The sequence below is a fragment of the Molothrus ater genome, chromosome 10 (genome assembly GCF_012460135.2).
Source record: "Molothrus ater isolate BHLD 08-10-18 breed brown headed cowbird chromosome 10, BPBGC_Mater_1.1, whole genome shotgun sequence".
In the NCBI taxonomy this organism is placed as follows: Eukaryota; Metazoa; Chordata; class Aves; order Passeriformes; family Icteridae; genus Molothrus; species Molothrus ater.
Genome location: NC_050487.2, coordinates 24,118,030 through 24,141,626, shown reverse-complemented (window position 1 = coordinate 24,141,626; position 23,597 = coordinate 24,118,030). Strand labels below are relative to the sequence as shown.

General features: G+C 51.3%; 1 protein-coding gene across 1 annotated transcript in view; it reads left to right on the top strand.

Moving 5' to 3' along the window:
• The first annotated feature begins 5,210 nt into the window (after positions 1 to 5,210).
• The window catches only part of SCHIP1 (schwannomin interacting protein 1), a 37,497-nt gene continuing 19,110 nt past the window's right edge, over positions 5,211 to 23,597 (top strand). Inside the window, exon 1 of the mRNA XM_036388663.1 lies at positions 5,211 to 5,752. Coding sequence (XP_036244556.1) covers positions 5,306 to 5,752 — 447 coding nt within the window. The 5' untranslated portion in view covers positions 5,211 to 5,305. The remainder of the gene's footprint in view (positions 5,753 to 23,597) is intronic.

Genomic DNA, 23,597 nt, shown 5'->3' with positions numbered 1-23,597 from the left:
AGGAAAACCAGTCTGAGCAGGAGCAGCTCTTTCATCCTCCAATTTTCCAAAGGGAAAGATACAACGAGGACTTTGGGGGTGTTTTAGGAGGTGGGGAGAACTTCTGGGAGCGAGGGAAGCCCTGGCAGGGGTGGAGCCATCCCAGCAAGCATCAAATCCCAGTTTGGAGAACGGGACCTGCCCCAGCCCAAAGTGCTGAGCCTGGCCTGAAAGGGATTACTTTGGGATGCTGCCCTTGTCCCCCTCCTGCACCTCTGTCCCCTCCTGTGCCACCAGAAGAGCTTTGGTGGCAGTGCCACTGCTCAGAGTCCTGCTGTGATTTCCCTCCCCCGCTAAATTAAGCAAAGGATTAATTGGCTAAGTTTAATTTGCTAAATTTAAAGAGTTAAATCTGCCAATCCCAGCGGTAGGAGAACAATGCCCCAAGGCCAGGAATGCTGTGCCATGGCATCCCTGTGCCCTGCAGCTTCCCGAGGGAGGATGCAGCATTCCAGAGGGGAATGCAGCCCCATGGATCCTGTCCCTGCTCCACAAGGAGCTGCAGGTGAGCCCCCACCATGCCTAATTTTAAATTAATTAGCCTTAATTTGGCATTTCAGGGGTGGGGTTTGGTTTGGTGCTGGAATCTCAGGGATGCCCAGGGCTGGAAAACCTGGGGCAGGGCAGCATCCCAGTGTAATCCATGACCCCAAAGGCAGGGATTGGGCATCCCAGTGTAATCCATGACCCCAAAGGCAGGGATTGGGCATCCCAGTGTAATCCATGATCCCAAAGGCAGGGATTGGGCATCCCAGTGCTCCTGATCCTAAAAAACAAAGATTGGACATCCCAGTGCTCCTGACCCCAAAGGCAGGGATTGGGCATCCCAGTGCTCCTGACCCCAAAGGCAGGGATTGGGCATCCCAGTGTTCCTGGCACTGGCACCCCAGTGCAATCCCTGACCCCAAAGGCAGGGATTGGGATAATGGGAGTGCACAGGGCCTGCAGGAGGTTATTGGGATTTCTAGAGAGGAGACAACCTTTCTGTAGGGATAAGCTGTAGAATATTCCACTCTGCCAGAACATTTATCCCAGAATCATCAAATCATAGAATTCCAGAATGGTTTGGGTTGGAAAGGACCTTAAAGCTCATCCAGTCCCCTGGGTGGGGCACCTTCCCCTCTCCCAGCTGAACTCTGGCAGCTTTTTTCCTGCCCATGGAATGAACAAACCCCAGGAATGCTCACAGAGGGTGCACAGCAGGGAAAGGAAATGTGCCCTGATCTCAGTGCAGTCCTTTTCCTTCCAGGAAAGGGAAACTCTTTGTGTTCACAGGAAACTTCCCTTTCCTGCTTTATCCCAGGGATGTTTTTATCCCAGAATCGTTTCCCTGGCAAATCCCACCTGGGCAGGGACAGTGCTCAGCTCTGTGTGGGAGTCACTTCAAGGAAAAAACCCCAAAGCCAGTTTTAAAAATAAAAACACAATTTGGGAGCTCTGGGTGGATATGAGGCTGTTGGGATAAAGACCCAGCTGGCAGAAATGTTCCCATATTTAGGGATTTATGGTGTTTTAAGGGTGATTGAGACTTCCCTGCTTTCCTTCTTCTCTGACCCAAAAACTTCTGCAATTTAGCAGGAGAGAACATAAGAAACCCATTTTAGAATGGGGTTACAGCAGTGCCAAAATAGAAAAATCGAATCAATTTAAAGCTTGTGATAATCAGCAAACTGCCTTTGAAACCAACACCAGGAAAAGAATGAAAATCTGATTTTTGTGATATATTTCTGCCTCAGAATCAACCCAACAAGCCTTGTTTGCATTAAACCTCCTTGGCATTGGATAAAGGAGCCGTGAACCAGATTCTTTCATCTCCAAGGGTTTGTGTCCACACCCTTGAAAATTCCTACAAATCCCAAGTTTTCCATGGTGTTGGAAAAGGGTTTGTGGAAGAGAGAAATGCCATTTGTGTTTGGGATAGCAAGAGCTGGCTCATTCCTGTGCAGGTCGAGCAGAAATATGTTCCCTGGGTATAATTAGAAGTGAGGAGGGTTTACTATGAGGTTAAAAATGATTGGATCTGTCTGCAGTGGGAAAAAAAAAAAGGAAACTTGGAAAAATCACGTGTGTGATGTGTTAAACCTCGTAAGAAAACAAATGTGTCTGAGGACAGGGCAGCAGGGAGGGCTTTGCAAGGACTGGCACCTCAAAGCATGACTTCAATGAAGGCTGAAGCGGCTTTATCCCACTAAAATGGGAAAATTGGGATTGTGAAGTGCCTGCCACTCATTTCCTGCCATTCCAGATGTCACACCGGGAAATTCAGGGAGAGGGAAGCGCTCTTGTCCTCCACCAAACGTTATCAGTGCCCTCGTGGTGAGGAAGGGAAGAAACTTCCCCAGTGAAGATCCCATAAATCAAAACTGTCCCCAGCCTGGGAGCAGCGAGGCAGCTCCTCCTTTGCTCAGCAAAAAACCCCTTGTGAGGCTGGTGGTGACGTGAAACCAGCCCCAAATAAAGAATTGCACCACACAAATTGTGGCAAATGCCACCCCCTCTCAACCTTGTGCTGAAACCTCTTCCCCGTGTAATTCATCTCCAGGATTTTGCTCCTTCCTGCCATTTGCTGGGATTATTTTTAAAACTGCACTTTGCAGTTCCTGATTTTCTGGAGTTTCAGCCACCAGGCAGCCTGGGAGGGAAGCAGGGATCAGCTGGGAACAGGGAGGGATTCAGCTGCTCCTGGGGGTCAGGACAGAAAATTGGGATAATCCAGGCTGAGCACCTGGAGGAGACACCTCAGGGGAAAGGTTAATCCCAAATAAACCCTGTGATATTCCCTGTGTATCCCGGCCCCTTTATCCTCCAAAGCCCTGCCTGGGGGTTGGAGTCTCCTACAGAAAAGCTGCAGGATTTGGAAGTCTCCTATAAAAAAGAGAGGGATTTTTAACCAGGGCAGAGCAAGGGGGAATGGCTTCCCACTGCCACAGGGAGCCTGGCAAGGAACTCCCAGAGCAGCTGGGGCTGCCCCTGGGTCCCTGGCAGTGCCCAAGGCCAGGCTGGACGGGACTTGGAGCAGCCTGGGACAGGGACAAGATGAGTTTGACGTTCCTGTCCGTGAGTCTGTGACTCCCATCCCACAGGGAGAGGAGGGGATGGCTCCAGGACACTGAAAGCTCTCAGCCCCAGCCCGTGCCTTGCTCCCGGTGTTTGTCCCGTCTGATGGGGCTGCTGGAGCGGGGTTTGGTGCTCCCAGGACTGCCGGGATGCCCCTCCCTGCTCTGCTGCTGCCCGGGAGGGGATGAGGAGTCGGACCTGGCACAGGAGACCCCTCCTCACCTCCCCTGCCCTCCCTTTGCCTCCCCCTGCCCGGCCAGGTCCCCCTGGAGGAGCAGCTCAGCAGCCGCAGGAGTTCAGGGCTGCAGATGATCCCTCCTCCCTCTCATCCCTTTGGGATTCCTGACAATTCAGGCCATGGTTCCCCCTGAATCACCTCCCCATCACCTCCCCACCCGGCACAACCTTTAATTTTTAACCCCCCGTGCTGCTCTTGGGGCAGAGTTCATTTCCCCCCAGTGCAGGGACAGGCTGGAATTAATTTTGGATTTGTGCTGGAGACAGAGTGGATAACCCAGTGATGTTTTGATTCTCGTGGGTGACCTCAAGGGTATTTCTCACACAAAGTCCTGCCCCAAAACCAGCTCCTAACCCCATGCAGTGTTTCAATATTCCAATTAAGAGTCGCTGGTTCTCCCCTGGCCCTGAACTCTGCCCCTGCATATCCAGAGGGTTGGGATTGCAGGGACCAGAGGGCAGCTGGCTGCTGCCACATCTCCAAGCCCTGTGTGGAAGTTCCTGATCCATGGGATTGATGCTCCCCATTTCAGCCACAGTGCCTTAAAAGGTCTCCTTGCTGTGGAGTTGGGAATGGGAACATTTGCGTGTTAAACTTGGCTTCGGTGACCCAGAATGCAGAAACTAGATTAGTTTTTTTTAGCAGAGTTATTTATAGGAGACTCTTAACGAGTTACTTTAAATTACTTTTAAAGAAGGAAAGCAAGGGAGAGGGTGGCAGCAGGGGTTTGTGGCGGGTCCCTGTGGTCCCTGGGGGTGTGGGAGGGAGGATGTCACTCTGTCACTCGCTGTGACTCCCTGCAGTCACCCACAGCCCCGCACAGGGACAATGCCACCTCCTCCCAAACCCAGCCATAAAATCACGGCACGGTTTGGATGGAGGGACCTTAAATCCCACCCAGTGCCACCCCAGCCATGGACACCTCCCACTGCCCCAGGTGCTCCAGCCCCAGTGTCCAGCCTGGCCTTGGGCACTGCCAGGGATGCAGGGGCAGCCCCAGCTGCTCTGGGAATCCCATCCCAGCCAGGAATTCCCAATTCCCAATGTCCCACCCATCCCTGCCCTCTGGCACTGGGAGCCATTCCCTGGCTCCTGTCCCTCCATCCTTGTCCCCAGTCCCTCTGCAGCTCTCCTGGAGCCCCTTCAGGCCCTGCCAGGGGCTCTGAGCTCTGCCTGGAGCTTCTCCTCTCCAGGTGAGCCCCCCCAGGTGCCCCAGCCTGGCTCCAGAGGGGCTCCAGCCCTGCAGCAGCTCCGTGCTCCCCTCTGGCCTCTCTCCAGCAGCTCCAGGTCCTGCTGGAGCCCCCACATCTGGGGGCAGCTCTGCAGGTGGGGTCTCACCTGAGCGGGGCAGAGGGGCAGAATCCGCCCTCCCGTGCTGCCCACACGTGGGATCAGCCCGGCACAGGGGGTTTGGGGCTGGCAGTGCCTGTGCCTGGGTCAGGCTGAGCTTCTCTTCCACCACCACCCCCAAACCCCTTCCCTCCGGGCTGCTTCGATCCATTCTCTTACCAGCCGGGATTTATGCTCGGGATTGTCCCGACCCAACAACTGCGGGAACAAAGAGTAACATTTAAATAGAAATCTTTTTTTGTGTGTGTGTGTGTAACAAAAAACCAGTTACAATAGCTCCTACGACAACATCAGCTAATATCCTAGTTATAATTGTAAAAAAGGAAGCCAGAACAAGAACAATTGAACGGAATACCGAGAACACGGGGTTTTCTGCCCGTCGGAGCGGCGTTTCCTCGCCGCCAGCCGGCGTTTCCCGCAGCTCCCGAGCGGCGGAGCCGGAGCCCGGCCCCGCTCCGCCCCCGCCCGCTCCGCCCGGGGCCGCCCCGCGCCGGCGGCGGCTCCGGAGCGCGGGGGCGGCCCCGGGCCGGCGTTTCCCGTGCCCGGCGGGCAGCAGCGCTCCGGGCATCCCTGACACGGCCGCCCTCCGCTTCTCTCCGGCAGGATTCCCGGGAGGATGGCATGGATTTAGGCAGCGACGCCGGCAGCAGCCGCTCCAGCTCGGAATCCAACTCCAGCAAAGCCACGCCGTGCTCGGAGGGCAAGTCCTCGCCGTCCCCCAGCAGCCTGGACCTGGCGGCGCTGGAGGACTCGGAGGAGGAGGAGGAAGAGGAGGAGGACGGGGGGTCCCCGCCGTCCCCGCCGCGCTGCCCGGCCGCCCATGGGCGCCGCTGCGGCCCCGCGGCCGCCGCTGCCCGGCGCTGCCCCCGCCCGCGGCCCCCGCCCCGCTCGGACCCCGCGCAGCGGCGGCGCGGAGCGGCCGCGGGGCCCGGCGGGCGGCGGAGCGCGGGGGCGCGGCCCCCCCGGGACCCGCAGCCCCCGGCCATGGACTGGGCAGCCCTGGAGAGGCACCTGGCCGGGCTGCAGTGCCGGGAGCAGGAGCGCAAGGCGCGGGCCAGCCCCGCCTCGGTGAGTGCGGAGCGCTCGGGGCCGCGGATGAAGGAGGGGGGAGAGGGGATTGCTGGGGATCCCGCCTGGAGCGATGCTGGAAGGGACCTTCCCCCTGTGCCTGCCCCTGCCGGGGCTGCAGGATCCAGCGGGAGGATGTGCAGCTGCTGGAGAGAGGCCGGAGGAGGCCACGGAGATGCTCCAGGGCTGGAGCCCCTCTGCTCTGGAGCCAGGCTGGGGCACCTGGGGGGGCTCACCTGGAGAGGAGAAGCTCCAGGGAGAGCTCAGAGCCCCTGGCAGGGCCTGAAGAGGCTCCAGGAGAGCTGCAGAGGGACTGGGGACCAGGGATGGAGGGACAGGACACAGGGAATGGTTTTAAGTGGCAGGATGGTGGATTTAGATTGGATTTGGGGAAGGAATTGTTCCCTATGAGGGTGGGCAGGCCCTGGCACAGGGTGCCCAGAGCAGCTGGGGCTGCCCCTGGGTCCATGGAAGCATCCAAGACCAGGCTGGACAGGGCTTGGAGTAACCTGGGACAGTGGAAAGTGTCCCTGCCATGGCAGGGAATGAGATGTGCCTGAAGGTCCCTTCCATCCCAAACCATTCCATGATTCTCCAACTTTCCCGGAGCATCCTTGGGCACTGGTGGGGCTGGTTCCCTGCAGCTCCAGGCATGTGGCAGGGGCTGGTGTCCCTGGCAGGAGCCTGGTGCCACCACCAGGCTGTCTCAGAGCTGGGTCCCTTGGAGAGGCCATGGAATATCAGCTTTTCCCAGCTGGGAGCAGCGCCAGGCTGGCGCTGTGTGCTCTCCTTCCTGAGGGAAGAACCTTCCCAAGGCCCTGCTGCCAGCCAGAATGAACCCCCGGTGCTGTTTCACAGAAACCCCTGTAAATCAGGGCCTGATCCCATCATTCAGGGTGATTTGGGAATTGCACAGAACTTCAGAGCTGCAGTGATGTGAGAGGAAGGAGCACTGCAGACACCAGTGACACGACAGGGATGAGGCTCTTCCATAATGGATGAATTCCAAAGGAATCCACCGAACCTCTCTGGAAGCTCTGCAAGAGCCTGTGGATGCCTGAGGAACTGAGTGCCTCACCAGCCTGCCCCGTGGCCTTGCCTCTGGCACACACTGATTTTTTTTCCATGATTTTTTTTGTTGTTTAAAAGGTATTCCATGCCCTAACTTCCTGTGAAGTCACCTCGCTCGGGGAGGTGGGGATTTCCCCCTGAATCCTTGAATTACAACTAATTGGTGACAAATCTGGGTGGGTGCTGGGCAGGATGAGTAAGCTGAGGGATGAGTGGGACTGCTGCCATGCAGGGATGCTTTTTTCCAAAGCCTGAACACCGGAGCCTCAGTGCCTTGAGGAACTGACAGGTAACAGCTTTAATTACAGTCATTTGTGCAGCAACTCAGCCTGGAAAAAAGGGAAGAAAAAAAAAAACCCACCAGAAAGAAAAAAAGCCCACCTCATTTTTGTGGTTTGGGAGCTGATTTCTCCAGCATTATCTGGTCAGCTCTGCTGGCACTGCTGGGAACTCTTTGCCTCCAGGCATGAGCTTAACCAGGTGAGCTGTCACCTATGGAATTCTACCCCGGTCAGGGCTTTCCTCCTCCATCCTCCCGTTCCCTCCTGCAGGCACAGAGGCCCTGGAAGGAATTCAGGCTGCCTCACGCCCTGACTTGTCCCGTGCAGAGCTGGGCTGGGAGCTTTGCTGTGCAGATCCAGGGCAGGACTAGGCTGGATGGACACCCAGAGGAGCCCAGGGCATGCAGAGCATCTCCCAGGGGTGGCACTGCAGAGCTCCAGGTCTCTCCCTCTCCCGGAGCTGGAGTTTGCCACCCTGCAGATGTGACTTTCCCAGCGTTTGTGGCCCTGGAGAGACTTTGCTCAGCTCCCCAGCTGTCCTGGAGGCACCTTTGCTCCAGGGTTCCCCTTCCCTTGGCTCCCAGGGCTGAGGAGGAGGAAGAGGTGTTCCAGCTCTGCTCCTTCCCGCTGGGATCAAAGGGAAGGGCTGCTGGGAAGGGACATTTCCCCTCCTGGCTGGCCGGGAAGGGCTCTTTGATGTCCCCGTGGCACCTCCTGTCCCTCCCTGGCCATGCCTGTGTGCACCCAGCGTGTCCCACGAGCTGCATGTCCCCAGCACCTCCCAGGCTGAGCCAGACCAAAGTGAAAATCCCTGTTTTATTTTTGTTTTCCCTGCCCTTGACATTTCCCTGCGGTTCAGTGTTTATAAGAAACCCTTGCCTTGCCCTGCTGGAAGCCCCAGTGTTTGTAAACATGGGAATGGTGGAGAGGAGGCAGCCAGGGAGCAAGAGCAGGGAAATGTGTGGATTGCTCCCAGTGCCTGCTGGAAGCCCCAGGAAAGGGGGATTTCAGTGGGACAGGGAATCGGGCTGGGGGTGAAAGCAGCTTGGACTGGAAGTGTCTCCTAGGCTGGCTGCTCCCAGGAATCCAGAGAGGTGTTTCACTGGGATGATTTTATTAAGATGATTAAAATTGAGGTTTTTTTCTGCTGTCAGGACCTGGTTTTCTTGGGGTTTGCCATGCCCCAGGTGAAGGCAGGGCAGGGGTGACCCGCAGGGCAGGTGCTGCTCCCTGGAGCTCTGCTCCTCCCCTGCCTGCTCCATCCTCCTCCCTGGCCCTGCCTGAGCATCCCAAGCCCTATTCAGGGATCTCTGCTGATCCCCAGGGCTGTGTTGGGCCCTTGCAAGGCCACACTGACATAGAAAAACTTCCAAAATTAAATATATAAAATAGAATATATATTTATATGTATTTTATTAAACATATATTTTATTAAATATATTTAATTACATTTTAAAATAGAAATATGTATAAATGTATTTATTAAATATATAAATATAATAATTCCAAAATAAATTTAATATAGAAATACAAGTTTTATATTTCTATATATTTATATATTTTAAATAAATATATAAATAAACAAATATAAGTATATAAAACTATATAAATATATATATAGTTAAATATATTCAATATAACTTCCAAAATAAATTATATAAATAAAATTAAATATATAAACATATATTTATTAAATATATAAATATAATAAATTTTAAAATAAATATATAAATAAACCAAATATAAATATAAAACTATATAAATAAACATAAATAATAAAACTAAGATTAGAAATGTGTGGTTTAAATAAAAGTATATAATACCACATAGTACAAAACTTGAAGTTTAAAGTTTTAAAATATAGTAATATATATAAAACAAGTTAAAAATTTTAAGACAGAAACTAGCCATTCTTTACCTTCTTCTTCACCTTCTTCTTCATAAGTAATATTATGTAATTAAATAAAAAATTCCACATTACAAAACATAAATAATTAGTTATTAATTAAAGATAAAAAGAATTTAGACATCATTTCTTAGTTAACCAATTTATCCTTAAAAAACCTTATAAAAACAAACACATCACCATTTTTCGTGTTGTTAAAATAGAATACTGTAAAACTCACAACTTCTGAAGCTGTAATGTAAATAAAAACTAATAAACGTCTAAGTCCACACAAAAAATGCCATCTCACAATGTCACCCTGACTGTGCTGAGGGACATGGGCCATGCTGGGCTGGCAGGAGAAGGAAATTCCCACTCTAAGGAAGCCCCCCCGTGGCTTTTGGAGGTGTTCCATCCAAAATGGGCTGGAATGCAGGGAGGGCTGGGGCGCTGCAGCTGCACTCAGTGCAAGGTTGAAGTGATGAGGGACCTTGGGTCACATCCTTGGCTGCAGAGATGTGCCCTGGGTTGCTGGAAAGGCTGGGAAATGGGATATTAATGGTATCAATGCCACGGGCAGGGCTGTGGTTCAGCTTCCAGCTGGGGTGTGAGGCCAAGGCTGCTCCCTCGGGCTGAGGGTGCCTGAAAGCTCCTACCAGGAAATCTGGGAAGGGTTTGGCAGCTCCTGCTGGGCACTGGCAGCCCCTGTGCTGAGAGGAGCAGAGGCCCAGAGGGTGGCATGGCCCTGGATGGGTCCATCCTGGATATCCCATATCCAAGGACAGGCTGTTCTTGGGGCGGGCTGACTGCAATGCTCCCTGCGGGCCAGGTGGGCAGGTGCTGTCTAGAAATGGAGAATATTCCTGTCCTTCTCCCCCAGAAAGGATTAAATGGCTGGTTTTGGAGCTGGATTGAGTGGATGAGGTCCCTCCAAGCCTGAGTGGCTCTGGAGTTTTCTGGACTCCACCTAAGAGGAGAAACCCCTTTCCTGAAGGCACTGGAGCTCAGAAGGTTCACTATGGAGATGCTTGGCTCAATCTCCTCACCCAGCTGCAGGAAGCCACCCCCTCCCATTTTTTTCCATTTTTCCTCCTTTCCTCCACTTCTGGCTGCATCCAGAGTGGTACCAAATGTGCCCTGGGATGATTTATGGCCCTCAGGAGCCGTGGAGGTGCCGGGGAAGCGGCGAGGCTCCGCTTGCTGTGTCTCTAATGGCTCGAATCAAATCCAAATCAGCCTTAATGGCTTTAATATTCCTCCCATTGCCTCTCCGAGGATAATTACAATCAATAGGAGGGATTGGCTGGGAAGAATATCTGCAAATTCTGCAGTCAATTAGAGAAACACTGGCAGGAGGGGAGGTGGCTCAGGCAGACCCGGCCGTGACAGGCTGGGCAGGGAGGCAGGGATGGAATTGCCCAAGGAATTGTGCTGCCCACAGGGCTTAGTGCAGGCAGTGCTGCTAAAAGCTCATCCCTGCAGCTTCCAGGATTTCTGCAGGAGCTTTCTGGATGGGGAAGGATGTGCTGGATTTTATCTTTTCATCCCTGGAGCATTCCTGCCCGTGCTGGGACAGATCAGTGATGGTTATCCTGTGGTGGGGAATCCAAGGAATCCCACATCTGTCCAGACACTTGGACTCCTGCATTTCCAATGCTTCAGGAAGTTACATTTGTGTCCTTCCATGGGCTGCTGGTCCTCCAGGCTGTGCTGAGCCTCATGGATGTGGCCATGGTGCTCCTGCTTCCCTCTGAGCTGCTCCATCGGTGCCCGGCTGCCCACGGAGCGACCCTGAAGGCAGCAGAGAGCACCCAGAGCCCTGAGCTCACCCTGGGGAGGGTGGAAAAGCCTCAGCTCTGTGTTTGAAAGCAGCTGGGAACCCCCTGGAAGTGTTCAAAACGTGTGGAAGTGGCACTTGGGGATGTGGTTTAACAGTGAAGATGATGGTGGTGGATTCATTTCGGATTTGTTGGTCTTTAAGGGCTTTTCCAATCTTAATGATTCCATGGAAAGACTTCAGGGTTAGCCCAGGATATTCCAGAAGCTGCAGGATGGAATTCAGCACGGACCATGTGAATACCTCCTTCTTGCCTGTGTCCCTCTGAAAATGTGAAACTAATTCAAAGCATCGGCTAAAATCTTGAAATAATTTCATAATTGGCCACGGGCAGAAATCTGATTTTCATGGATCAGAGCAGCCAGAATGGAAGGAGAAATGTATGGACCAGCTTGGCACGAGGGAGGAGAGAAATGGAGCCATCAGGTGCTTGTTCAAGCCATGTGGGAGTATTGGTGGAGCAGGATTTTTGGGAATGGGGCTGGGACGCAGCCCAGAGCTTTGGTGTAAAGCCTTGATCCACCTTGGAGCGCTGGCCCAGACACTCAGGGAGCAAATGCTGGCTTGGAGATTGGCAGTGGGTTGGTTCTCGCTTAAAATGAGCCTTCATTGCTCGATTGAAGTGTGAGTTTTCCCTCCCCAGGGATGTGGTGTTGTCTGGGATGGGAGCAGGGAACAGCCAGGGATTAATGCCTGGAAGGAATTTCTCCAGCCAGGAGCTGTCAGTGTGGGAATTTCTGCTTGCAGGAAATTGCATTTCTGTCATTGCTCAGCCAGACCTTCCCTGTCCACCTGGCAGCTCCTGTCCCTGCTGGATCTGAGCACCAAACTCCTCCCCGGGCACCTGGAAGAGGGAACTCCATCATGGGAGCTTCTCCAGGGTAATTCATTTGCTGTGAGGCTTTGACATGGAGAACAAACCCTTAGAGTGTGGACAAAGCTGTAACTGTGCGTGGTTCCAGTGCCCTGGGGTGGGATGAGCTGCAGGAATGCTCCATCCCCAGTGCTGGTGGCTCAGGAGAGCCCTGGACTTTGGCCACTTCGCACCCAGCTCAAAGGTTGGCTGGGAGATGCCAAGGGAGCAATGCCATTCCCTGGGAAAACATCCAGAGGTGTTTTCGAGGTGGGAATTCCATAGGTGGGAAGGATGAGCCTTTGCTGCTTCCCAAACCGGGCCAGGCAAAACTCCCAGGATTAAAAATCCTGAGGAAAAACTCGATCCCCATCACTGCTGCTGAGCCTTTCCTCAAAGGAAGATCCAAACACAGGAGGGAACAGCCTGTGGATTCTGCCTGGATGGATAATTCTCCTTTATCCCGGTGCTGCCAGAATGTGAATTCCTCCAGGTGATGGAGCCCAGTCGGTTGGTGAGTGAATGTTTCCTGTGGGATGTGGAAAAGCTGGAAAAGTTGGATTTTTCTAGCACCAATTGTGGTGCAGGCAGCAGTAAATCTCCCTTTATTGTGATGCTATGGGATCATTGTTGTGGCTACTGGGTCTCTAAAACCAGTAAAATCTATTGTAAATGAGTATTTTTGGTGTTTGGGAATCACAAGTAGGGAATCCAAAGGATTTCCAAGGAGAGGAGTGAGCATTTATGCCAAGCAAAATTTGGAATATCTCAGAACAGTGATTTTTTTAAAAATAGAGAGATTCTGGAGCCTGGCATCCCTCCCCTAATTCTTCAAATTCCCACTTGAACCCAAGAGTCTCAGGTTGGAATAGCAGCAGGCAGCAGGAATTTTGATTTCCCAGGATAATAATTATGTACTTAGGCAAATATTCCTTGCTTATTAAGTGTGATAAATGCAAGGCAGGGGGTTTTAATTCTCACAACTGCCCTGTGCTGTGCAAAACCTGTTATTTTCCCTGTGGATAGAGAGGATGGATGTGGGATGGGGTGTCTGGAACACCTGGAATTGTGGAAAATCCAGGTGTATGTGGAGGGAGAAATTGCATGCAGAGGATATTTAAAAACCAGAGGAAAATTGGTTTATTCAGTGCAACCCCCAACGACACTGAAGATCTGCTGAGGAGCACTGGAAAACCAGGATTGTCCTGACCCCAAAATGTCAGAGACCTCAGGGATGTTCTAATGATTCTAAATTATTTAAATATTGTTTAAGGAGTTAAAGATTTGTTTAAATATTCTAAATAATGCTCCAAATGTCCCCCACACCCTCACAGAGTTTGTTTGTGTGAGCAGCAGGGTTGCCTTAGCAGTGATAAGAACTGCAGGAATTGTGATTTATTTCCTTCTTCCTCTCTGCCTGGATTTAAGGTGGTTTGGATTTAACTGGTTGGAAAAGCAGGTGCAGCACTTGATTATTTTATAAAGTTTGTGTAGAAACTGTGAAGAAATTGCTCAAAGCACCATTATTCCTACTCCTAACAGCAAAAAACCAGGAAAATCAATATCAGTGACATAAATTTGTGTCCCCATCTCCTCAGGATGTGCTGCAGCCCAAAGGAGCTTTAAGGGAGCATCAGATTTAGTGGGGAAAATGGACTTTTTGGAGGAGAAAACCTTTTGTAAGGATATATAAAATCCCAGTGTAATTCACCAAAGTTGGGTGTAATCCCCACTGGGAGGAAATGTGATTTCTCAGCTTCTCCCAATGTCTCACTGTAGGAATTAATTTAATTTTATAGAAATGAAGCTGTTTGAAATAATCCCATCATCTGCTCTGTTCAATGTTTTCCAAGGCTGGCCACCGTGATCCAGGAGTTCCTGTGGGATTCTGGGCACAGCAGCACTGCTGAGGGGAAGGAGAATTTGGTGTGTTCAGGCTCCTCAATCCCAAATAATTCTGCTTTTGTGTAGGAATTCCTTCAGTTAGAACTAAAAAGATTTCAAAATCTCTCTTCCAGCTCTGGCTCTGAAATCAATCCTGCTCCAGCAGAGCACTCATGGACTCAGTGGAAAATGATTTTCCCTCTTCCAATTATCCTTTCACACGAGGTGCTCCATAATCCCTCTTTCCCTGGAGGTTTTCCAGCTTTTCCAAGGCCTCGGATCATTTTGGGGCACCTCATCTTTCCCTGGGGAGCCGTTTGCGTCACCAGAGTGGGAGATTTTATTTATAGCCCCCATCTGGGAGTGCAGCTCAGTGATCTATAGATCTCCTTTAATGAGAAAATCACACCCAGGGCCCTTTATTCCTGCTGCTCCTCTGGAAATCTGAGAGGAAATAGGATTTCCAAGGAAAGAGAAGTGCCAGGCTGAGATTTAATCCCCTCTATGGTGAGGCAATGTTAAAAAATAAAAGAGAACTCTATTAAAGTGCTGGATTCTTTATGCACACAAAAGCTGCTGGTGTGTGTGGCCCCTGGGGAATCCAAATGCTTTTAGTGAGTTATTAAAAATTGAATCCAAACTTTTTATTCCGTGTAATTCCTATATTGGATTTATTAAAGAGGGATTTGGGGAAATAGCAGCATTCTGTAGCAGGGTCATCCTCTGCTCTGGCTGCTTGGCCTGGCAGGTGTTTGATCATCAACTGCTCTTAGGAGTTCAGAAAAAAAATAATTGTGGGAATCATTTTTCCATGTGGAATTCTCAGTGTTCTGCATTTGCATGAATGCATAATATCCAAGCTCTTAGCATTTTCCCTGCCTCATCCCAGCTGCTCTTCCCTTTCTTCTGCTGCTTTCTCATCTATTATTTCTGGGTTTAAAAGCAGAAAGGCAACTTTCAGCTGGGCCTTGGGAAGATCCATGAGGCCTTTTCCTGAGAGGAACATTCCCAGCTTGGCACTTCCCTAGGCTGGCCTGGGAGCTGCTGGGAGACATCCTGCTGGAAAAACTCCTCCAGGACCTCTTCCAAGGGCCTGTTTCTGGGAAGGGCAGAGTAGGTGAAAATCAGGGCATGCTCCTGAAAACCATGGAAACAGCCTTGACCCCCTGTTCTCCTGGAATTCCTTGGAATGCATCCCCAAGTGACCAAAATGGCTGATATTTCCAGAAATGAATATTATTTAAATGGCTGAAAATAGGTGCTCAGTGCTCAGCCAGCCCTTCTCCGTGCTCAGAGGCTGCAGGAATTGTGCCTGTTCCCAGAAAATACCAAGCCAGGCTGTCCATAAATCACAGGGCTGAGGGCTCCCCGCATTTTACACCTGTTCCCATGTAAATAAATATATTTTGCAAGATGAGTTTGACAGTGCTGCTCCTGGGCTGTTCCCCATCCTGTCCCTCTGACATGGAGCAGAAATGTGTGTTATTCCCAGGAAACTGTGCTGCTGTTTTGGGGTAGCTCTGTTCTCCATTCCCAATCCCTCCTTCCTCATTATCCCTACATTTGATACTCCTGGAACAACTGGGATGTAGAACTGGAACTGCTGCTACTCAGGAGAGGGGCTGGAGAGCTCCAGAAGGAATTCCAGGGGCTTCCACAGCTGCCCAGGGGAGTGCTGGGGGCCTTTGGGAATTCTGGAGGCTTTTGGGAATTCTGGAGGCCTTTGGGAACATTGGAGTCTTCTGGGAGTCCTGAAGGCTTTATGGAGTTCTGGGGTCCTTTGGGAATCCTGGGAGACTTTGGGAACACTGGAGGCCTTTGGGAACACTGGAGGCCTTTGGGAATTCTGGGTGCCTTTAGGAATGCTGGAGGTTTTTGGGAATTCTGAAGGCCTTTGGGAATTCTGGAGGCCTTTTGGAGCTCTGGAGGCCTTTTGGAGCTCTGGAGGCCCTTGGGAATTCCAGAGGCCTTTAGGAATGCTGGAGGCCTTTGGGAACTGTGGGTGCCTTTGGGAACACTGGAGACCTTTGGAAATTCTGGAGGGTTTTGGGAATTCTGGAGGTTTTTAGTAATGCTGGAGGCCTTTGTGAGCTCTGGAGGCCTTTGGGAATTCTGAGAGACTTTGGGAATTCTGAGGGCCTTTGGGAATGCTGGAGGCTTTCAGGAATCCTAGAGGCCCTCAGGAATCCTAGAGGCCTGTGGGAGCTCTGGGGCCCTCTGGGAATTCCAGATCCCAGCCTTTGGGATCTCTGTGCTCGCAGCCAGCGCTGCTGGAGCATCCCACACTCTGCTCAAGGCCCCGGGAATGGCTCTGGTGCCTCTGGGGTTTGTGCTGCCCCAAACCAAACCAGAAGCAAACGGGAGCAGTTCCAGGCCTGGGTCCAACCTCGCAGCTTTCCATGCCCTGATTCCCAAGGGAATCCCAGGGCTGAGGGGTCAGCCAGGCAGCAGCTGCAGCTTTAGAAGAGGATTTTGGTTGTTACAGGAATGGATGTGGAGGGGAATCTGTAAGCATGTAGCTGGTGGGGAAATAACAGTTTCCTGAAAAATAAACTTTCCCTGGGGAAAGGCACCAGGAGCATCCCTGTGCTGCTGTGCCCAGCATGGAGATGAGAATTCCTTGGAGAAGCTGAGCACTCCTGTGCTCCCAACACAGCAGGGAGATTTATCTTGTCTCTCAGAGCTGACATTCCCAGTCTTCCCATTGCCATCGATGCCTTGGGTTTTAGCCTTTATATTTTTCAGATTCTGAACTAAGACTTCATAACCTAAAGCTGGAATGGGACAATGAACTGCAAGGTGCAAATGGAGCAGAACTGATCCAAGGCAGAGACCCCGGGAGCGCTCGTGCATTTTGGGGCCCATTTTGGTTCATCTTGGGTGCAGCCCTGGCTGGGCTCTGGTGCTGCCCAAGGTGGATCCATGGAGGAGATCCTTGGAATGAATCCCTGCTTTATCCTGGAGCTCTGCCCAGCCTCTGCTCCAGGGCAGCCTGCACAGGGCATCACCACCTCCTTTCCTTCCCATGCCTCAAGGACTTGGTGCCCTCCATTCCCTTTCTCCGTTTTCTCCTGAAAATCCAGCTGGTTCCAGAGCCAGGCTCAGCTCCAGCCCAGCCTTCCCAACCCCTCTGCTGTCCTGTGGCTCCATCCCAAGATAAAACTGCAGCTTTCACCTTGATGCTCATCCCAGTGAATCCTCTGCCTTTCCTGGGAATTCCTGCCACCAGGAACTCCATGGCTCAACTCAAAGGCTCAATCTGATGGTGTCAATGGGAAAAAAAAAATCCCAAATCAAACAAAAATCTAAATCCAAGCTCCAACAACCCCTCCCGTGCCTGTCTGTAAAAACTGGCCCCAATCCAGCAGACACCTTCAAATGAACCAGCCTGGATCTCCATCCTGGGGAAAGATTCCAGAAAAAGCTGCAGGCTGCCAGAGCAAGAAAAGAATGCCTGAGGTAGAACAGGAGGGGGAAAAAAAGGAGATTTAAGAGAGCAGAGTTGTTTTCTTGCTCTTATATGGTGCTGCTGTGCCACCAGCAGCTCCCTCGCTCCATGACTAATGAGGCTCAGCTGGGATCCACCCTTGCTTATCCTGTTATTTTTAGCTTTTTCCAGCCTCCTGCTCGCTGTGCCTGCCCTGTCTTATATGAATTACTGAGTCTGCACTCTCAGTGGTTGTCCAGAGCTGGCAGGAATGGGATTTCTCATCCCTGAGGGAATTGTTTTTGGAGCTGGCAGTGACACCCATTGAGGAGGAATCACCTTTGTGAGCCAGGCAGCTCCAGACAAGAGGATTCATTTTTTTCCTTTCTCCAGTGACCCTGGGGTTGGGATACAAACTCCAGAAATCATTTTTACATCCACTTCTTAAAGGCTGGAAATGGAAAATTATCCTGAAACAATAGCAGGGCTTTGATCAGCCTGGGAGAGCAGAGATTCCATGGAAATGCCACTGGGGTGGAAGCAGGTACAGAAATCCCACATCCTCTCCTTAGCAACCATTAAGTTCCTGGTCTGGGGCCAAAAGCCATTTCTGGATGGAATCTGAAACCTTTGAATTGTGGCAAGATCCTGGAATTGCAGGAGAGGGATCTGAGCAGATTTAAAACCAGGGATTCATGAATTCATTAATTAATCCTGAGTGTCCAGTGTGCTGCACCTGCATTTATCCAGCCACAAAAACCAATCTGAGTTTGCTCCATCCTTCCCCAGATCCCTGATCCCAGCAGGGTTTGAACCTCTCAGACCTGGGTGCATATTTTAAGGAGGCCCCTCAAAAAGAGTGGATTTCTGCCAAAAACTTTGGAGCTATGGGCATCAGCCTTCGGAGCTGAGGGAAAAATCCCCTTCTATTTTTGTCCTGACCATGACTCAGAGGAAGATTTGTCCCTGCAAAGTCACTCCTTTTTTGAGGAGGCATTTAAAGGCCGCTGCTGTCACCTGTTTGGCTCAGGATATTCCTATTTTTGGTGTTGGGCTCTGTTTAAAAAGACGTTTTTTCATTGCACATCCACTTTGTAGCATGCTGTGTTTATTTTTTCAGCATGCAAGTCCCAGTCCTGGGCTTTTGCCACCCCTTTTGCAATTAAAATTACAAAATAAAGCCATAAAGAAATGAGGCCTCTCAGCTGTTCCCAGCAGGAAGCAGAAAGGGAATAGAAAAGGATGGATGGGCTGGAAATGATAGCAGTGGGATAATCCCATCCCCATTCCCAGATTTTGCCCTCTGGCTCAGTGCTTTATTTCTAATTAATAACCTGATTTTTGTTGTTGGCTGAATGCAGGTGCAGCCCACTCCACACTCAGGACTAATTAATTAATAAATGAATCCCCTGGATTTAAATCACCTTGGGCTTCCCTCAGCCTACAATGCCAGGGATTTTGCCACATTTCAAATGGCTTCATGTTCCAGCCAGGAATATTCTCCAGAGCAGTAACTGAAATGTTGAGTAGGGAACATGGGATTTCTGTTTGTGCTCCCAATCCTGCAAGGTTTCCAAATAATTCCTGCTGTCCCACCCTGTCCTTCATCCTCAAGGAAAATCCCTTGTTGGGCCATATTTCCCCTCTTGGAAAAACCCATTAATTCCTCTCCCTGCTGCTGTTTTAATGGGGCTGGAGGGGGCAATTTTGTATTTTTCAAATCTCTTTTCAAATATTGCGAACTTATATTGGAAAAATGAAAATGAACTAAACAAATGGGAGAGGAGGGATGGGGAAATTTGGCTGGACAAGCCTGGATGTGCTGCCCATGGGTTTGAGCAGGGCTGATAAAAAAATCCTAAATTTGTTATCAGAGATCAGATGAGGGTGTTACTGATGGGTCACTTTTAATGATTTTGATTTATTCTGGATCAATGCAGCTGAAACTTTGGGGATCTCTTCCAGATGGGTTTGGGAGTGGGTGGGTGCTGCCAGCATCCATCAATCCAGCCAGGGTGGAGCAGAAAATGGGATTTGGGGCAGAGTTGGTTCCCTGGAGCTCCGTGCTGGGGGCGGATGTCCCGGCTGGCAGTGCCAGGCTGCTCCTGGCAGGGGCACAGGGAGGAGCTGGGGACAGCAGCTGCAGGCAGGGACACCCTGTGCTCCTCCAGCACTGGCAGTTCTGTGGGAGCAGCAGCTGTCCCTGCTCTGGGCTGGCTGAGCTTTGCTTGGGGTTCAGCTCAGACCCCACCCAGCCCAATCCCTCTGTTTGCCTGGAGTGCCAGGTCTGTGTGTGCCAGCCCAAACTGGACAAAATCGTTTGGAGCTGATGGGATTTGCTACAAATCCTCTCCCAAACTGTGCTGCAGAGCGAGGGATTTGTGAATTTATTGATGCTCAGGTAAAAGCTGATTTTTCCTGCTGGTGCTCTCCATAGATCCTGCACACTGGGAATGCTGCATTTCCACAAGAACTGTTGATTCCTAACAATAGAAATAAATCAAATTGCAAGGAGGCAGCTGGAGCTTTTCTGTGCTGTCTCCCCACACTCCTGAAGTGCTGGAGATAAGTTGATGGAGACAGGGAATGGTTTGGGTGGGATGGAATTTAAAGGTTATCCAGTCCCACCCCTGCCATAGGAACAGCTGCAGCTATCCCAGGCTGCTCCAGCCTGGCCTTGGGCACTTCCAGGGATGATGAATCCTCGGGAAAATCCATCCCAGGGCCTCACAGGGAAGAATTCCTTCCCAGTATCTCATTTAACCTCTGGCACTGGCAGCCATTCCCTGGCTCCTGTCCCTCCATCCTTGTCCCCAGTCCCTCTGCAGCTCTCCTGGAGCCCCTTCAGGCCCTGCCAGGGGCTCTGAGCTCTGCCTGGATCTTCCCTTCTCTGTTCCCAGCAGTGAATACTTGGTGGGCTCAGACCTCACCATCAGAGCTCCTCGAATTTCCCTTTTAAGCACTTCTGATCCAGCTTTAGAAATTGTCCCACTGCAAATGAAGCCTGTGTGGTACCATTGAGCCTTCCTGGATGGCTTCCATGGAAAAATCTGCTTGTTTTCCATATGTTTGGTGGCTTTTATATCACTGGAGAGTTATAAATACTTGGGTGGCTTAAATGAGTCCCTGCAATTCCCCATGAAGTGTTTGAATCAGGAATTGCTGTATCCTTCTGCTCCAGGCTTTTAGGGAAGGGAAAATCCTGGTTGGGTTGTGTGTTTTTATCCCAAATCCATCTCTGGTGCTTCAGGTGGGGTTGTAAAGGTGCTGCTTGGAAAGGACTCTGGAAAAGCCCAGGGAAGTAAAAAAGGCTTGGAAAAGGGAAGGACATTGGGTCCTTAACCTACAGGAGGTTTATTCCCACCTGGAGCAGAGTAACACATCCAAAATGAGGGAAAAGCCCTGGGCATCCTCTTCCTTCAATGAAAAAGGAATAGTGCAGAGCATTATCCATGGCTGTAATCCAAACAAATACTCCCCTTTCCAACAGATGTCGAGTATTAACTGATTAAAAATAATCGCTTTTTTCTTTATTTTTCTTGCTGGATTTAAACCCAGGGAAAGCTTAACTGGGCTTAAAGAGGAGCTAAATCCCTCACTCCCAGGAAATCATCAGCAAATAGAGCTGAAATCCCGGGATGCTGGATATAATTCCTGCTTCCATACAAGCTTGCTGTGCTTGGGAAGCCTTTGGGAGCCCAGCAGGAGCATCCTGGAGTGCTGGGGCTGGGCTGGGCTGGCTCCCTGCCTCTCCCTCTGATGGCTGCTGTCCCTGAGGATCATCATCCCCGAGGGTTCCACGGAGATGCCCCGGGGGCTGGAGCCCCTCTGGAGCCAGGCTGGGGCACCTGGGGGGGCTCACCTGGAGAGGAGAAGCTCCAGGCAGAGCTCAGAGCCCCTGGCAGGGCCTGAAGGGGCTCCAGGAGAGCTGCAGAGGGACTGGGGACAAGGATGGAGGGACAGGAGCCAGGGAATGGCTCCCAGTGCCAGGGTTAAATGGGAGATCAGGAAGGAATTCCTGGCTGGGAGGGTGAGGAGGGACTGAAATGGATTTTCCCAAGGATGCCCCTGCATCCCTGGCAGTGTCCAAGGCCAGGCTGGAAGGGCTTGGAGCAATCTGGGCTAGGGGAAGGTTTCCCTGCCCATGGCAGGGCTGGGGCTGCATGGGCTTTAAATTCCTTCCAAACCAAACCATTCCCTGCAATTCTCTGAAAACTGAGAGGAAACATTCCCAGCTCTTGAACTCCTCCCTGATTTTCACCTGCTCCACACTCCAGCAGCATAAAAAAAATCACTTATTGAGCCTGGCTTTTGTATCAGCGGGGTGGGTTGGCCAACACCAGCCTGGAAAATCAACCTTCCCACCTGATAAGGCCCCTCTGGGAATGCCTGTGGGCAGGAAAACATTCCTGGTGTGTCCAGCAGGAATTCCATGGCTGGGCTGCCTCACTGCTGCTCCCGCTCCTTCCCCTTCCCATCCCAAAGGTTTGTGGGTGAAGCTGGGGGGGATCAGAGCATGACATGAGTGCAAAAATAAATGTGGGGAATGCCAAAAACGCCGGGAAAAGGGCGGGATGTGGCTTTGCTGTGAGTAATAACCCGGTGTCCCTCCCTCCCTCCCTCCTTCCCACGGCTCCCAGCCCCGGCAATGGGAGGGCTCGGCTTCCCCGGCCGCCGATTTCCCTTTGAAGGAGCGTTTTCCCAGCGGGAATGGGGATGGGAGAGCCGATAACCTCCCCGTGCTCCTCCCTCCACCCTGTTAATGATTTCCTTGGAGCTGGGGCAGCCAGGGAAAGCTGAAAGCCTGGGAATTCCCTGGGACAAGGCTTGGGGTGTGCCAGGGGGCTCCTATCAGCTTAAGAATAGAAAGAAAAAAAAAAAAAAAACCCAAAACCTAAAAATACAAGCCCAGAAGCAGAAATTCTCTTTCCCCCCAGAATTTGGGGATACAGGGTGTTTCCTCCTCCTGTGGAGGAAAAGAATTTCTATTTTTCTAACATTTTTTCTATAATTTCTATATTTCTAATATTTCCTCTGTAATTTCCTCCTTCTGTAGAGGAATTATTAAGGCAATTCCATTGTCTCACTGGCAGAATTTGAGAGCCAGGTGAAGCTGAGGTTTCTTCCCCTGCCTGTCCCTGGGCAGGGCTGTGCTGCCTGTGCCATGGGATTGAATTCCCCCCTGTGGGCATGCAGGACTCAGGCCCGGCTCATTCCTGGTGCCCACCTCACCTCCAGGGCATTCCCTGCCCCAGCAGCACCTTCCCAATCCCCCTGGAGGGGTTTGGAGGGCAGGGTTTCACTGCCAGCCCCTCTGGAGATGTTCTCCAGGGATTCCTGAGCCACACATTCCTCATCCAAAACAGCTTTGGAGAAAGCTTTGGGAAAACTCGTCTGGATCATCTCACAAGTGGTACCAGACACCTTCAGCTGGGGGTGCCTCATTAAGAAATGCAGCCCAGGCAGGGCAGGCACCCCTGGGTTTCTTTTCCCAGTGCAAAGGGGCGGGTGGGGGTCCCAGAGCTGCCCACTGTGGGGAGGAGCAGCCCCTGCTCCTCCTCATCCCAGAGATGACCCAGCTGGAATTGTGCCAGGAGCCTTTCCCTCAGATTAATCCCTCTCAGCTTTAATCATTCATTACCTGCCTGCCCACCTCCTGCCTGCCTGGGAATGCGAGCAGGGCGGGAGCAGAGGAGCAAATCCAGAGGTCAGGGGGTAATTCCTGGCCTTTCCCACCTTCTTCCTGGCCTTTCCCACCTGTGGAGCAAATCCAGAGGTCAAGGATAATTCCTGGCCTTTCCCACCTCCTTCCTGGCCTTTCCCACCTCTGGAACATATCCAGAGGTCAGGGGGTAATTCCTGGCCTTTCCCACCTCCTTCCTGGCCTTTCCCACCTGTGGAGCAAATCCAGAGGTCAGGGGTAATTCCTGGCCTTTCCCACCTCCATGTCCTGGGAACAGGTGGCTCTGCTGCAGCAGGTGAACCTGGCTCTCTCTGGGATTATTTTTCCAAAAGGAGAAATTTCTGATTCCTGGGGGGATCCACTCCAGCCCTGGGAATGGGGAGGTTGGCACCAAGCTTGGGGTCAGCACTGGACCTTCCCCGTTCCCAGCAGTGAATCCTTGCTGGGCTCAGGCCTCACCTCCTCGAAATTCCCTTTTAAGCACTTCTGATCCAGCTTTAGGAATTGTCCCACTGAAAATGGAGCCTGTGTGGTACCATTGAGGGAGAGGGATTGGGAGTTTTCCTTGTGATGCACAGAATAAATGGAATTTGAGTTTATGTAATGCATGGAGCCACTTTTAGCTTGCCACAGATCCTTCTCCACACAAAGCCAAGGTTATGCAGCAGATTGCAGAGTGGGGATGGTTTATTTGGATGACTTTTTATTTTGATGTCTGCATGAATGGGATTCTCTGCAGATCCAGGAAAAACCAAGGATGACTTCATGCTCTCTTAAAAATTTATGCAGAATATATTAATTTTTTTCTTTTTAAATGAAGTGTCTTTATTTTTTTTTTAAGCTCTGCTGCTGCAGGGGAGAGAGAGCACTGGGGAGGAGGGTCTGGGGGTTCTCTCCATCCGTGCCCCAGCTGCACAGGGACTC